Here is a 14,068-nt window from a genome sequence, read left to right on the forward strand (position 1 = left end):
TTAATTACTTAAAAAAATGATCAAAAAGAACTGTTACGGCTGAACTCTCTAGCAGATATTGCTCATTAAGAATTACAAAAGCAAATGCAATTACTCATAGGTTGGGGGAGAAGAGGAAGGGACATTTCTGGAGTCTTCGCTACCTCCTGGAGGGGACCCACCGAACCTCACGTGTGGTTCTGGGGTCCCTGGTGTTCTACCTGGTACGGCTCACACTTTCAGAGACAAGACACGGCCTTCTGCCTCCCCTCCAGCCCCCAGACTCGGCAGAGCGGGGGCCCTGCCGCTGGGGAGGCCCGCTGAGCCGGCTCTCCACATGCCATCACTTGGACCGGGTTGCTGGAAGGCGTGGGGGGACCAGGCCACCCCCATGGACTCCAGCTGGCCCACCCAGAGATCGAAGAGGACCAGGCAGTGCCATTCCGGGCTTTGCCAGAGCCAGGGAGCACTCTTGCACCCACCCACTGAAATGAGCCGTTCCGCAGTGGCACCCTGGAGCCTCTCTCACAAGCTCGGGAGAAACAGTGCAAAACCCGGTGCTGCCCGGAGCCTCCTTCGCTCGGCACTGGGAAGCCCTTGAAAGAAGCGAGGAAAGACCACGGATCTGCTTGGACCGAAGTGACCAGCAGACGGATTTGTCGGTTTTTTTTTGTTTTTTGTTTTTGGTTTTTTTTGTTTGTTTTTGTTTTTGTTTTTTTGTGTTTTTTTTTGTTTGTTTTTGTTTTTTAAATTTTCCCTTGTCCTATGCTATGGTTATCAGAAATATTGTAATTAAGCAACAGGTATAATTTTAACAGGTCTTTTTTTGTGTGGAGCCACAAGCAAAATGAGTTTATAACTGTGCAATATACAGATATATATATATAAAAATTCAACTGCTTTGTGTGTCTAGTCGGTGCATTAAATAAAAGGGACAGAAGAACTTAAAGCAAAACTAAAAAGCAAAACAAAAGCCCAGGATAGAAGAGACCAAGCAGGTCTATGCGTATAGTCTATAAGATACTGGATATAATCAGGGTCACCAGGAAGAACAGCTTTGTCACTTGACACACAAACACCATGGGGAGAGGGACTACCAGTGGGCAGGAGCCAAACCTTGTGGCCTTTTGATTTCATTTTCTCTCACTGCTGAGCAGGACCTGAGGAGAGGGAAGACAGAGGGGGGAGCTAGCACAGCAAAGGTAACCTGCAAGTTTCCCAAACGTTCTGAAACGCAAAGCTGGACTTCCCTCCGTGAGGGTCCTCGCCCCCGCCCTCCCTCTGCCCCGGGGGCTCTTGCGGGTGAGGGGCGAGGGGGCACACCCCTTCACCCAGGCCCCAAGAAGAGCAGAGCCGGGGGCTGTCCTTGGGGGCAGGCCGCACCGCAGGCAGAGGCTGGGGAGGAGACATCACCCTAGTTAGAACTTATTTTGCCTGACAAATCAGCACTTGGGGTAGGCTCTGCGGAAATCAGAAAGGAGCAAGGAACAGGTGGTGCCGGGTAGGGAGAAGGTCACGGGCCTTCGGATTCACTGGTGAGCGCTCTCCTTCCTTCCCACACCCAGAGGTGGGCTCCTGCGGCTTTGTGACAGGCAGGCCTTCTCCCAGGACCGGGTGGCCGCTGAGCCCTCAGGGACTGCTACCCACGGACAGATGGGCTCTCCAGTGACACGAGGGCCCTAAGGCTCAGATCCAGCAGTTTCAGGCCGGATTCCCCTTCACCCGCAGCACTTGCCACACAATGGGCCAGGCTCCAAGGACTGTTAGATCAGCGTTTTTGCAAAAGCTTGCTCTTACTCATTCAGAAACATCGAAATGTAGTTTCCTGCTAAATGTTTTTTAGGTCTTCCTTCTGAATTGCCGACAAGGGGTTTCAGTGTTCACTTTTCTCCCCTTTAACGTGGAACTTTAGACCCTGGGGGAGGCAGTATCCTAGAGAATTGTTAACAATTACACTATGTTTTCTGAAGATTGATAAGAGTTTCTAAAAGAGAAAGAAGCAAAAACCGAGACTCAACAAACCCCTCGAGTGGACGGGTTCACGGATGAAGAGAAGTGAGATGGGGCCCTTGCAGAGAGCAGCTAAGAGCCAGAACACGACGTGGCGGGGCCGTCGGGCAAGAGAGCAGGGGTTCTACTACAGGCCTGGTAACGTGGCCATGCTCCCCCCCACCCTGGGGCCACTGGCCGGGACTCAGGGGACCGGCTAGGCCAGTGCACACAGGGCTCTAGAGAGAGCTTACTTCCCGAGGTCTGGATGGCCTGGGCCACCCGTGTGGGAAACTCGCATCAGGAAACAATTTGGGGCCACGACCCTGCTAGGGATGGCTGGACAAAGCTAGAGCTGGTATCTGTGACCTCCCCTGGCCCCGTCACCCCAGAGAGCCTGGCAGGAACGCTCCGGAAAGGGGGCACAGAGCTCAGCTGCCAGGCTCCACTTGGGTTCCAGGAGATCCAGGCGGCCACACCTGGTGGATTCACTTCACACCCTCTGTTCCCTCCTGGGCTTGAGCTGCTTATTAAAAGTTACTTAAGATCCAGAGGTCCCGTCAGCTAAGGAAACTCCTTTGCCACTAAACGTGGCGGTTTGTTTCTGGCTAGTACTCTCCTTCACGATGGCCATCACAACGATGACAAGCTAGGCAGAGGGGCAAGCGACCATTTGGGGCTGTTCCAGGTCCCACCGCCACCGTTTGTGGCCTCTAGCCTGGAATGCCACTGCTAAACAAGACTGGTGCCGGCACCGGCATGGGGTCTCAGGAGTAGAAGTCAGGTGCTGGCTGTGGCCGTTCCGGCGTCCCCGGGCCACCACCACGGCTTCCACTTTCCGGGGAGCTGAGGGGGTGGGGTCCTTGGCTAGTTTGGCACTGACGGACTGGGGGCCGTGGCATTTCTGGGTGTCTCCTGTGCCTTTTGATACGGGAGTACAGCAGCAGCGGAAGGGAGCTGTACTGGAGCCTGGCTGTGGCCCAGTGTCCCCAGCTCACTGCAGTGTCAAGGCCAGCAATTACACTGGTTAGGACAAGCCCACCAACGGGCAGGGCTGGGCTGGGCCGGGCACGGTGGGAGGAGCTTGAGGACACACAGAATTCCGTCAGGAGAGGAGGTAGTCACTAATAACCAGAATGAGGGCCGGGGAGACCGAACGTGACTCTGACCTAGCCCACGGGTATCTGAAAGCTGTCGGTCAATTCCTGCCTTCTTTACACAGTCCCTAAGAGATGGCCCCCGATCTTCATGGTGTTCAAGTACACACAAAACCGAGGTCACACCCCCAAGTCGGGCCAGACACAGCTGGGGAGAATTCCGTGGCTTAGGCCTTCCCTCCAACCTCCTGTCAACCTGACTCCAGGACAGAGGTGGTATGGGAGCTTCGGGGCCCCTGCCCAAAGGTGACTCACTAGTAATGCCTTTATTTGGGGAACAGGGAATGTGGAAGAAAGGGGGGCGGGGAGAGAAAACCCTAAGGTGCCTCAGGCGCCACCTGCAGCCTTGAAACTCTAGGGGAAGAAGCTGGGGAGTGAGGGAGGCTGCAGGTCGGGCCAGGCCCAAAGAAAATGACACTTGAAACTTTGTGTTCTCGACCACCAATGCCAGTCAGCCCCAGAATGAACTGTTATGGGTGAAAGGGGGGCATGGCAGGTCCAGCTCTCTTTTGCCCAGGACCAGATGGTACCAAGCCGATGGGGAGGCCAGCTCTTGATGCTGGTCCCAGGAGCCACATTCTACTGGACGAAAAGTGTAATTAATGCCTAAAAACCTGACCGAGCAAAAGAGATGGCGCCCCCACGACAAACGGGCTGGACACCGTGCTCACGTGAATAGGAGTCCTCTGGGGGTACCAGGAGTGCGAGGCCACTGCAGGGTCAGGAGCCTTTTGTCCTTGGAGGAAGAGGGACCCCGAAGGACTCTCCCCCTACTCCGACCCCCAGCCCTTCCTGGGGAGGAGTCATAAGTGAAGCCCGGAGGGTCGACAGCAGAGCAGGTTTGGTTGTGGGACTTGCTTCTGCAGCATCAAGAAATGGATACAAAAATGCTAGAAAGGCCAGCTACGACTCCACAAACAGAACGGGGCAAACTCCCTTGCTTCTAACCATTCTGGGAGAGACAGACATGTTTTTTTCTTAAGCTACTGATTGGAACTGTCAACTATGGGTCCTGGTCACTAAGGACTGGCAAGGAAGTGCTAGACGGTTTCTAAGACGTTTCACTCCTTCATGGTTACACCGCAGTGAGGAAGCCAGGGCACAGTAACCGAAATACACGAGACAACACGCACTTGACAGTTCATGGCAGCAGCTCACGTGGGACGTGCTTGTGGGTGTTTCTGGAAGCATAAGACTGCTGTCTCGTTTGCTACTTTGATAAGGTACTTCTCAGTTGGACAGATTTAGATAAGAGACATCTCTGTAAACACAGAAAAGGATATACCAATATGATGAAGATATGCAGTTAGATAAGGACTTCCTGAACAGAGGGTGAAAGCACGGGATCCTGAATTGAAACTGGTCAATGAACACCCCAAAACAAGCCCAAGCCTCTACGCGCCCACACCACAGCCCTGGTGCACATGTGGAGATGCGTGAGGTACCAGCCCGCCTGGTCTCCCGCAAGCAGAGGCCACACGGGGCCCAGCAGAAAAGAACTTGCGCTCTGAGGAGCAGCGGCGGGGGGGGCGTCTGCGCTTGTTCCGCCTGCCGCCCCGCCCGACCGCCCCGCCCCTAGCCGGTCCGGCAGAGGCCAAGGTCAGGGCTGGGCCACTCAATGACACTGGCAGGCCACAGTGGGTCTCTGTGCTGCCCTTGGCTTCGAAATCCATATCAGGCCCAACTTCTCCCTCCCCCACTTCTGCTAAGTGGGAAGGTTGAGAAGGCCTGGGATCCGGGGTCTGACCAGGGAAGGGGACTCCTAGGAGAGCAAGACCTTGCCACTCCCTTGCCCCTCGGAGAGGCCGAGGCACTAGGGCCAGGTGGATTTAGCAGAGCCTGGGGCTTCCTCAGGGCTCAGAATGGGTGGGAGGGGGGCTGGGGCTGATGGCAGGAAGGCCAAGGGTGGGGTGAGCTCTGGGGCCCTGAGCTGACAGCGTCGGCTCAGGGTACAGTTGGGCACTGCGGCTGCCTGGAACAGAAGGGATAAATGAGGAGGAGGGGGGAGGGGAAGAAATGAAAGGATGAAATGAAAGAAGGCAGAAATTGAAGAAGAGAAGAGAAACCAATCAGGAAGTCCTTATAAATTGCAGCAAACACTTAGAGTTTCGGAGCTTCGTGGGAACCCTATGTGCTGAGCCCACTTTAAAACAAGCGCAGGTATATACAGATCCAGGTAGTTGTCAACACCGTCACGTCTGGTGGCTTGAGGGACAAAGTGTCACCAATTCAAGCCAGTTTGCTCTCAGAGCGTGTTTGTTTTGAAGTGGGAACATGAAGACTCAATAGTGCAAATAGTTCTAAGCTGTCCCTAGAGGAGTTAGAATTGGAAAGTTTTGGAAGAACATTTCCCCCTCCTTCCCCCTGGCCCCCTGCCCCATCTACTAAGGCTCTAACTACCAGTCACAACTGCTCTGAGCGACTAGGAATCCCTTCCGCCTGGCCCGCTGCGCTCGGCGGTCTGGAGCCTGGGCCTGCCTGCCTGGGCCTTGTCCTGCGGCCTTGGCGGCCTCTCTCTAGCGCCACCCGCGGGAGGCCGGCCCTGGGCCATCGTCTCCTCTGGCTAAGGCCAGTCTACACCCAGCGGCTCAAAGGATGACTCCTTCCTAGCCAGGCCAGAACTGGGGCGAACAGGTGCTACTTCCCCGTCCTGTGAAATGTCCTTGTCGATTTTGGATTGGGGCTGGCGTGGGGCCAGGTTTGTGCCACCACAGGTGGGATCACACGGGCTATAGCCACTGGCCATCCGCATCTTCTCTAAAGGATCCACCTGTCTCTCTTGCCTCACACCTCCTTGTCCCGACGTGGGTGGGAGTGGGCGAGGCGGGGGGAGCTGGAGGCCGGCAGGGTGGGGGGAGGAGAGCTGAGACTGGGGCGCCAACGGCACCAAAACCAGGAGTGTCCTCTCAAGTGCTCTCTGTCCCTAACGACCACGTTGGGGGGCTGGGTGGGAGGGAGGTGCAGGCGCACCCTAAGAAGCCTGGGCAACAGCTTGTCTGGTCAGTAGTATCTGCAGCAAGCCTTGTTGAAGGAGCCTAGTTTAGAAAAGTGCAAAGCTACTTCTGGCCCTGGTTAGGTCTTCAACCTGACTGTGCTTGTCGGTAAGAAAAACATCCCCAATGCTCCAACTACTCCCACCCTGAAGCCACGAAACTCTAAGTTTACTGAAAGAAAAAAAAATATTTTTTATTTCAGTTAATCGGGAAGCTTTGTCAGAGCCCTACCCATAAGGAGAAGAGACAACAGCTGCCTTTATTCTTGTTGGTTTGCTTTGCAATCCGCTCTGTGTAAAGTCAGCTCACTCTCTCGGTCACGGGCGTCCGGCTGTCCACAGGCTCCTCTCTGTTTGGCCTTGGCATGGAGGATGAGACAATGTCTTTGCGCTCTCCCTCCCCTCGGTGTTTGTACTTTTCTGTGGCCGCGGCGGCGGTCGTGAGCGCAGGCTGAGTCTTAGCTGGCTCCTTGGGGCAGCCGTCGCTCTCCAGCGAGCCTGCTCTCGGCATCTTCTCCTCTTTGCAGACGCTGCTGCTCAAGTCCTGGGGCTCGGGGGGGCTGGCGGGGTCCTCGGAGCTCTGGGGCTCCGGTGGGGGCGGGGGCGGGGGCGGGAGCAGTGGCGCGGGCGCCTTAGGGGGCTCCGCATGGTGGTGGTGGTGGTGGTGCTCCTTCTTGGGGGGCGAGGAGGCGCTGCCGCTGCGCCCCTTGGGGCTGCTCTCCTTGCTTTTCCGCCCGGGGCTCTTGCAGGTCTTCAGTCCCTTCCCGCTCTTCTCGCCAAGGGTGGACACCAGCAGGGGCTTCACCACCTCCTTCACCTCGATGCTCACCGTCTCCCGGGTCTTACGCTTCTTGATGGGCAGCACGGTCTCCTGCACAGACCGGATGGAAGACTCCTTCACGGCTTTCTTCTTGGCCTCGGCGGCGGCAGCCGCCACCACACTGCCCGGCTTTCGGCCCCGTTTCTTGGGAATGGCCTGGGGGTCAGCCTCAGCTTTTCGCTTCCGGCCGGGGCGTTTGATAACCATGACCTGGGCCGACGTGGTGGCCCCACCCCCTTCGGCCTTGCTGCCCGGCGAAGCTTGGAAAGGCATCTTGACGAGCAGCTTCCCGGGGCTTTTCTCCAGGACCCTTTTCACCTGCACGCCCTCTGATGTTGCTGCCTTGGGTCTCGTGGTGCCGCTCCCTTTGGGGCGTCCCCGACCTCTGCCAGTTCCTGGAGCTTTGGGAGATTTGGGCTTCTTAGGTGGTTTCTGCTCTCGCCGGGAGGGGCTCCCTCTCCCAGTTACCGTGAAGTCAAAATCATTAGGGTCCAGGGAGGTGTCGCCTACCTTTTCGAAGTATGCAATCAGCTCCACTTTAGAGCGAAAGGCTTTTCCCTGGGGACTGTGGGAACAAACGGAGAGACACAAAGAATAATCAGAAGCTTCCACAGCCATGTCAGAGATGGGGCAGAGGAGAAGGTGGTGGCGAACCCTCTGACAGGAGGCATTCTGCAACTGGCATGCCCGACGACGCAGCTGAGCAAGAGTCACATTTAAGAAAAGCTGAGATGAGCTAAAACTAGGGAGCTGCGGCCTCGGTTATACAGGAAGCAATCGGGTTGCCCAACGGCCGTGGGCGCCCGCGAGGCCTGCTCTGATGCCAGAATGGCTTGGTGCTGACTGCTCCGCAGCTATTGCCTGGATGCCCCCGAGCAGCTGCCGGCCACCGAGCTCCTCTGGCCCCCAAAGGGGTCTGGCCTGGGGACCCTGTCTAGCTGTCAGGCTGAACTCGGGTACGCTGCTTAGCCTCTCTTGGAATCAGTTTCCTCATCCGTCAGTAGGATAACGCTTTGCTCACCCTTTTCTGAGTTGTTGGAATTAAATGAGGCTGTCTGAAAGCAGCCTTTGAAAACTGCTAACCTTTCTGGAACCATCTAAGGGGAAGAACTGAAATGCACGCATTCACACTCGTCCTCTGAAGCTCTGGCTTCGAAGTTACTCTGTTTCAACAGGTAACACCCGATGACCAGCCCACAGCTGGACAAAGGCCCAAGGGACAGTGGGAAAGGCACACAGAGCCCATCTGAGTCTCTCCCCAGAGGCCCTATCAGAGAGCCCATCTGTCCCAACATGATTCACAGAGCAGACTGAGCCTTATGAACTCCTATTCCTTTGGGTTCATGACGCAGTGTCAGAGAAGGACTGTTCCAGAAAGAAGATGCTAACAGGTTCTGAGGAGGGCCCCTCAGCTGGGAGATGGCAGCAAGCCCAGGGAGCTCCCTCGCATCGCATCCCCAGCCCAGGCCAGTGTGCACAGCAGGACCTTGCGTCCTCACTGCTTCCCAGGCGGCCTCTCCTGGTGCCCTCACTGAGGCCCTGGGTAGGCCCTACTGCTATTCCAGCTCCAGATGAGGCCTTGACGGCGGGCGCAGGAAAGCCACACTCTGCTTCCCCGGGCACATCTCACTCAGGGCACTGACCTACGTACGCGGTCATTCCAAGCATACCTCGCCGTGCCCGCAAGCGGTGGTCACTACTGAAGCCCCCGACCCGAGGTGGGGTTACGCACACACATTTTCCTGATCAATGAGCAGCAAAGAGCTACCACTCCAAGGGGTCCCCATCAGTTTTTTTAGCACCGGTCCCTGACACCCCGCCCACCCGGCCCTCCCCCCTCTGTAGAAACAGGAGTCACCCTTACTTACTTGATCAAATACACATCATACTTCCCAGCGGAGCGGCCAGATTTCCTTTGCTTAAGCTTTCGGGTCCAACCTTCAGGCAGAGTGGGGTCGTCGTACATGGGTCCCCGGTCGCGAATGATGGAGCGCCGCTGTTTGGGGGAGGCCGAAGCTTCTGGCACGGCTGGGGCCGAGCCCGACCCTTCCGAGGTCTCTGCTTTACCTGCCTCTGCTGGCTCAGCAGAGTGGTGGGCCGCTGGCTGCAGGGGCTCATGCTTGCCCTCTTTGTCTTCTTTCTTATCCTTCTTCACCTTTTTAAACTTCAAAGGTTTATCCTTCAGGCCCTGGAGATCCTGTTCTTCTGCCTTTTCTTCCCTGAAGTGTTAAACAAGTACGTAAGTATCACGGAGAACACACTGGTTTGCAGAAAAAGTGAGCCACAGCAGGCCCCGGGCGCCCCAGCGTGGGCAGGGCACTGGGAGAGGGGCTGCCCTGCCAGTGCTCGCCCAGACCCAGATGCCCTTCCCCTTCACAGATCATTTTAGAGCCCTTGGGCTGCTGACGGCGATGGCCCACCGCACCCTACCTGTGCCATGGTCGCCCTGAGTCCCGCTCCTAGCATGCCTGCACTGAGAAGGTGGCTTCTCAGTGTTACGAGCTGTGCCCGAGGGCCTCCGTGTCTGACGGATGACAAGAGGCCCTCCTCAACTGCCGGAGAGGGACCTACCCACCAAAATGGAGGGGGGCTCCTCGTCACGAAGGCCTGGCTTGGCTGTTACTACAGCTTCTGTGTTTTGGGTTTTCTCAAACGTGTGCTCAATAAAAACAGCACAGTACAACTTGCTGACGGGAAGAGTCCAACAGTGCCCCTTGGGCGGTGGCGCAGAGCACAGCGCTGCGGAAAAACAGGCAGATTTGGAGCCAGCCAACCTGAGCTCAAATGCTGACTTTGCCATTTCCAAACACGACCTGAGCAAGTGAGCACAACATCCTGTGCATCGGTTTCCTCATCTCAACAACGGGTCAACAGCCCAGAGGGAGAAGAGTCACAAAGGACACTGGCGGATGTGGGTAACCAGACACTGCTGCCCAGGGTTGTGGCGTGAGAAGAGGAGCAATCCCAGGTCGGGGCGCCTTTATCACCAGACGCTCTTGATGACACAGGGCCTTGGCCTTGGCCAATGCGATGGAAGAGCAGGAGAACGGAAAGGCGCAGAAGAAGACGCTCCTCATTCCAGGGCGGGCACCTCCCCATTCCTTCGTGCCGACAGAACAGTTCCTTCCCTGTGCTGCCGTCCCGCCCGGTAGGTCCCCTCCTTGTGTACTTCGGCAATGGTCACTGTGAGGCCCCGGGATCAGGGTCTGGCCATGCTGCTCTCACGGCCGGGCCAGGGAGGCTCAGGATCAGCCACCCGAGAAGCCCGCAGCTAGCAGCTCAGCTCATCCGGGAAAAGATCTCAGTCCCAGAGCCACCTGGGCCCACGCGGCGCACGTCGGCACCAGCCACCACCTCACGTCGGCCCACCCCAAGTGCCTTCCCTTCTTGGCCAAACCGTGGAGACCGCAACAAAGGCACCACGGCGTGCCCTGGCAACCAGACTCCAATGACGTGGCTAAGTCACCGGTGGCGAGTTCGCACCAGGAACACTCAGGTCAGGCGTGGGGAGACAGGGTGTAGGGAGGGCGCGCCCCGACCGCCTCCCTATCCTGGCTCCGCCTCCAGAAGTTTAGAGCCCCGAGTGTGAGCTCTAGCACACAGCTGACTTTCTAATTCTCCAGGCTTAGCTCCTTGATGGGAGACGAGAAAGAGCCCTGGGCAGCTTCATGCAGCCCGCAGCCCACTGTCACCACGGGAACCTGGGCAGTCCCGAGCCAGAGAAAAACACTGCACTGATGGCAAAGGCTGGCTTCTTCAGAGCCCTCATCTGCACTCCCCTGATAATTTAACTATGGTGAAGTCAAGCACAAACCACACGCCCCAGGAATGTGTCTTAGGTACAAGCAAGGGTGCCGATGCCATCTAGGGCCAGCCCTTCTAGAAATCTACCCTGAAGAGACACCCGCAGAAATGCAAAACAACAGATGCACGATGTTACTGGCGACAGCATTCTTTTCACCGGCTCAAGACTGTGGCCAAGCCAGACAGCCGCCGCCAGAGACCTGCTGGGCAGACGCCGACACGTGCACCATGGAGAGCCGGGCGGCCCGAACCGTGGGTGAGGGACCCCCAGGACCTCCTGTGAGGGGAACACCGTACACTGTAGGCAGCCCTCTGGGGGAGAAAAGAAGGGGACTTTAGGAAGCAGATGGCAAAAACGAAGGGAACCAGTCCTGGCACGGGGTAGGCAGGACCAAGGTGAGGACAGGAGCGAGGCGAGACCTCGCCGGGTGTGCCAAACCAGAATTTCAATTTCTGAATCATGTAAAAGTTTACATAACCAAAAACAAAATGAAAACAAAAGGGAACAGAAGGGAACATGCCTAGCATCCATGGAGGGGAACCAGGCTGGCCTGGGGAAAAGTGGGGGGCTCCAGTTCTGGGGTGGCCTGTGGGGTGGAAAGGCAGGGCAGTGCACAGGGGTGACAGAAGGGTCAAAAGGACGTGGGCTGAAAGGGCTCCTCTGTTGGGCTACGCAGTGACCAGGTGACTGTCCAAAAGAATGAACTGATTAGAATATAGTTAAGAAAAAACCCACTTGGTGATGTTGGGGGAAGGAGAGAAAGACATAAAGAAAGTGAAGGTCCAATGGGCTTATGGGGGAAGAAGGTTCTGGGCAGCAGAGAGGCCTCGAGGGGGCACGTGGGGCTGTGTCAGGTTTTATTCTGAGCGTGACGGGCTACCATGTGGAGAATGGCCTGTGGGGGACCTAAGCGGGCAGCAGGGAGCCTGTGGGACGCCTCTCGGGGCGCTCTGGGCATGTGGTCCAGGGCGAGGAGGGCAAGGAGGGCGAGGAGGGCAAGGAGGGCGAGGACTGGGGACGTGACCAGGAGGCGGAGCAACAGAGCTGGCCGGTGTGGGGACGAGGGCCGGGGATGAGCTGAGGACCATGGCCAAAGCCTGCGAGGACAGTGACGCCACCAGCTGAGGACGAGGAGGCCTGGGCCAGCAGCAGGGGGGAGCCACAGCCACGCCCGCGTCGAGAAGCTGAAGGAGCAGCTAACACAGCACTGTAACCAGCTACACTTCAACGTAAACAAAGCAAAAGAGGCTCAAGGAGGGGAGACCCCTGTGCCCGGACTCTGACTTGGCCTTAGTGAACTGTTTGGATTTTTAGAATTTTTTATTGTGATAAAACAGACATAACATAAAATTTACCTTTTCAACTGTTCCTAAGTATACAGTAAATGAAGTTTCAATAGCACCAAACATGGGAATAAAAAGGCCTTTAACTCTATCTGTGATTATTCTAGCTCTTTTAAATTGAAATTACTTGGGACTTCCCTGGTGGTGCAGTGGTTAAGAATCCGCCTGCCAATGCAGGGGACACGGGTTCGAGCCCTGGTCCAGGAAGATCCCACATGCCGCAGAGCTACTGAGCCCGTGCGCCACAACTACTGAGCCTGCGCTCTAGAGCCCATGAGCCACAACTACTGAGCCTGCGCGCCACAGCTACTGAGCCCACGTGCCTAGAGCCCGTGCTCCACAATAAGAGAAGCCCCCACTTGCCGCCAACTAGAGAAAGCCTGCGCCCAGCAACGAAGACCCAATGCAGACAAAAAAAAAAAAAAAATTGAAATTACTTGAAGCAACTGTGAGTATATGGTGATTTTCAATTCTGTGCATTGAGGAGCACAGACGTGTTTGGTACTTTATTTTCTGACTGCTACTTCTCTGCTTAAAAACAAATGAAAGCCCACGAAGAAGTCTGGAAGCCATTCTGCTGGGTGTGGAGTGGAGGCAAAAATGATGGAAAACAGGTAATCCAAATGAGTTTACCCTCGGCCCAGCCACCTGCTCAGTGCCAGGGTGACCTGAGGGAGGGGGCCAGGCTGGGGTACTAGGCGAGTACTCAAGGCCCCCCACCAGGGGTTATAGGGTTTGTTGAAACACACTTTTTCAAAGAAACCAAATAGGGACTTCCCTGGTGGTCCAGTGGCTAAGACTCTGCGCTCCCAATGCATGGGACCAGGGTTCGATCCCTGGTCAGGGAACTAATATCCCACATGCAAGCTGCAACTAAAAGATCCTGCATGCCACAACTAAGGATCCCACATGCTGCAACTAAAAAGATCCCACACACTGCAACTAAAAAGCCCGCATGACGCAACGAAGATCCCACGTGCTGCAACTAAGACCCGGCTCAGCCAAATAAATAAAGAAATATTAAAAAAAAAAAAAGGAAGAAACCAAACAGCCCTCCAGACCGTGTATCTCTGCATGCACGTGCGCACACACACACACCTGCTGAGAGGACCGTGAGAACTGAGCACCTGGTTCTTAAGTTCACACATTTTAGAGTTGGGGGTATTCACCTGTTCAACTCTTCAGTGTTATAGCTGAAAAGAAAAGCAAGTACAACCAGACAAGGGAAACTGCCTGAGGTCATGCCTGAGTTGACGTGTGTTCATCGACTGCCCTTGCCCTGAGCCAGCCTCTGCTAGGGGCTGGGAGGCCAGGGTAGAACCAGCATCATTCTCTGGTCTTCTAGAGCTCCCAGTTTCGGGGGGTGGGGGTGAGGGGAGGCAACAAAGAAAGAGCGATCCTCTCCTCTGTTCCAGGCACAGAGGAAGCCCAGACACAGCTGGGTGTTTAGGGCTGAGGAGGAGTACTTACCCCAGGCCAACAAGGAGTGCTCCAGGCAGGCCAGACCAGGTGGGCCCGGGCGGCACTATCAACAGCCCTATCCTGTCACCACTGTGACACCCCTCCCTGGAGGGACAAGCATTCTGTGTAACAGTGGCTCTGGGCCAGCCCTCGCTCTTGTCTTCCGAGAGGCCTTCCCTGCTCCCCGCACAGTGTATTTTGAATATGCCACCCCGCCGCTCAACCCCCCAGACAGCGTGCATCTTCCTTCCTGTCGTCTCCCTGCTCGGTGCACATGTTATGCTACCTCCGCTTCCTCTGATGGCCCCATTCCCCTGCCCATCAGCTTCAAGTAGCAGGGGCTAGTTCAGCACGCAAAGCAATAGGCTTGAGTCAGTGTGTACACGATGGCTTTGGACGCCTGGGCCCTGGTGGGTCGGGGTTGGCAGGAGATGACGCTGGAGTGGTCACTGAGGGCCCAGAAAGGCAGATGGTGACGTCTACACTGATGGAGAGGGAGGGGACACGGAGGACAGTCATGCT

The 14,068-nt window shown here is 56.2% G+C and overlaps 1 protein-coding gene across 2 annotated transcripts in view; it reads right to left on the bottom strand.

The window, feature by feature from the left end:
- Positions 1-6,290: 6,290 nt before the first annotated feature.
- MECP2 (methyl-CpG binding protein 2) overlaps positions 6,291-14,068 on the bottom strand; it is a 52,020-nt gene continuing 44,242 nt past the window's right edge. Inside the window, exons 3-5 of one of the 2 annotated variants that reach the window (XM_036840104.1) lie at positions 8,806-9,156; positions 7,448-7,502; positions 6,291-7,338 (exon numbers count right to left, since the gene is read on the bottom strand). In XM_036840104.1, coding sequence (XP_036695999.1) covers positions 6,419-7,210 — 792 coding nt within the window. In that variant the 5' untranslated portion in view covers positions 7,211-7,338; positions 7,448-7,502; positions 8,806-9,156 and the 3' untranslated portion in view covers positions 6,291-6,418. Of the gene's footprint in view, positions 7,503-8,805; positions 9,157-14,068 lie in introns of both variants that reach the window. The other variant, XM_036840103.1, reaches the window with a different exon arrangement.

The sequence above is a fragment of the Balaenoptera musculus genome, chromosome X, assembly GCF_009873245.2.
Source record: "Balaenoptera musculus isolate JJ_BM4_2016_0621 chromosome X, mBalMus1.pri.v3, whole genome shotgun sequence".
Classification (NCBI taxonomy): Eukaryota; Metazoa; Chordata; class Mammalia; order Artiodactyla; family Balaenopteridae; genus Balaenoptera; species Balaenoptera musculus.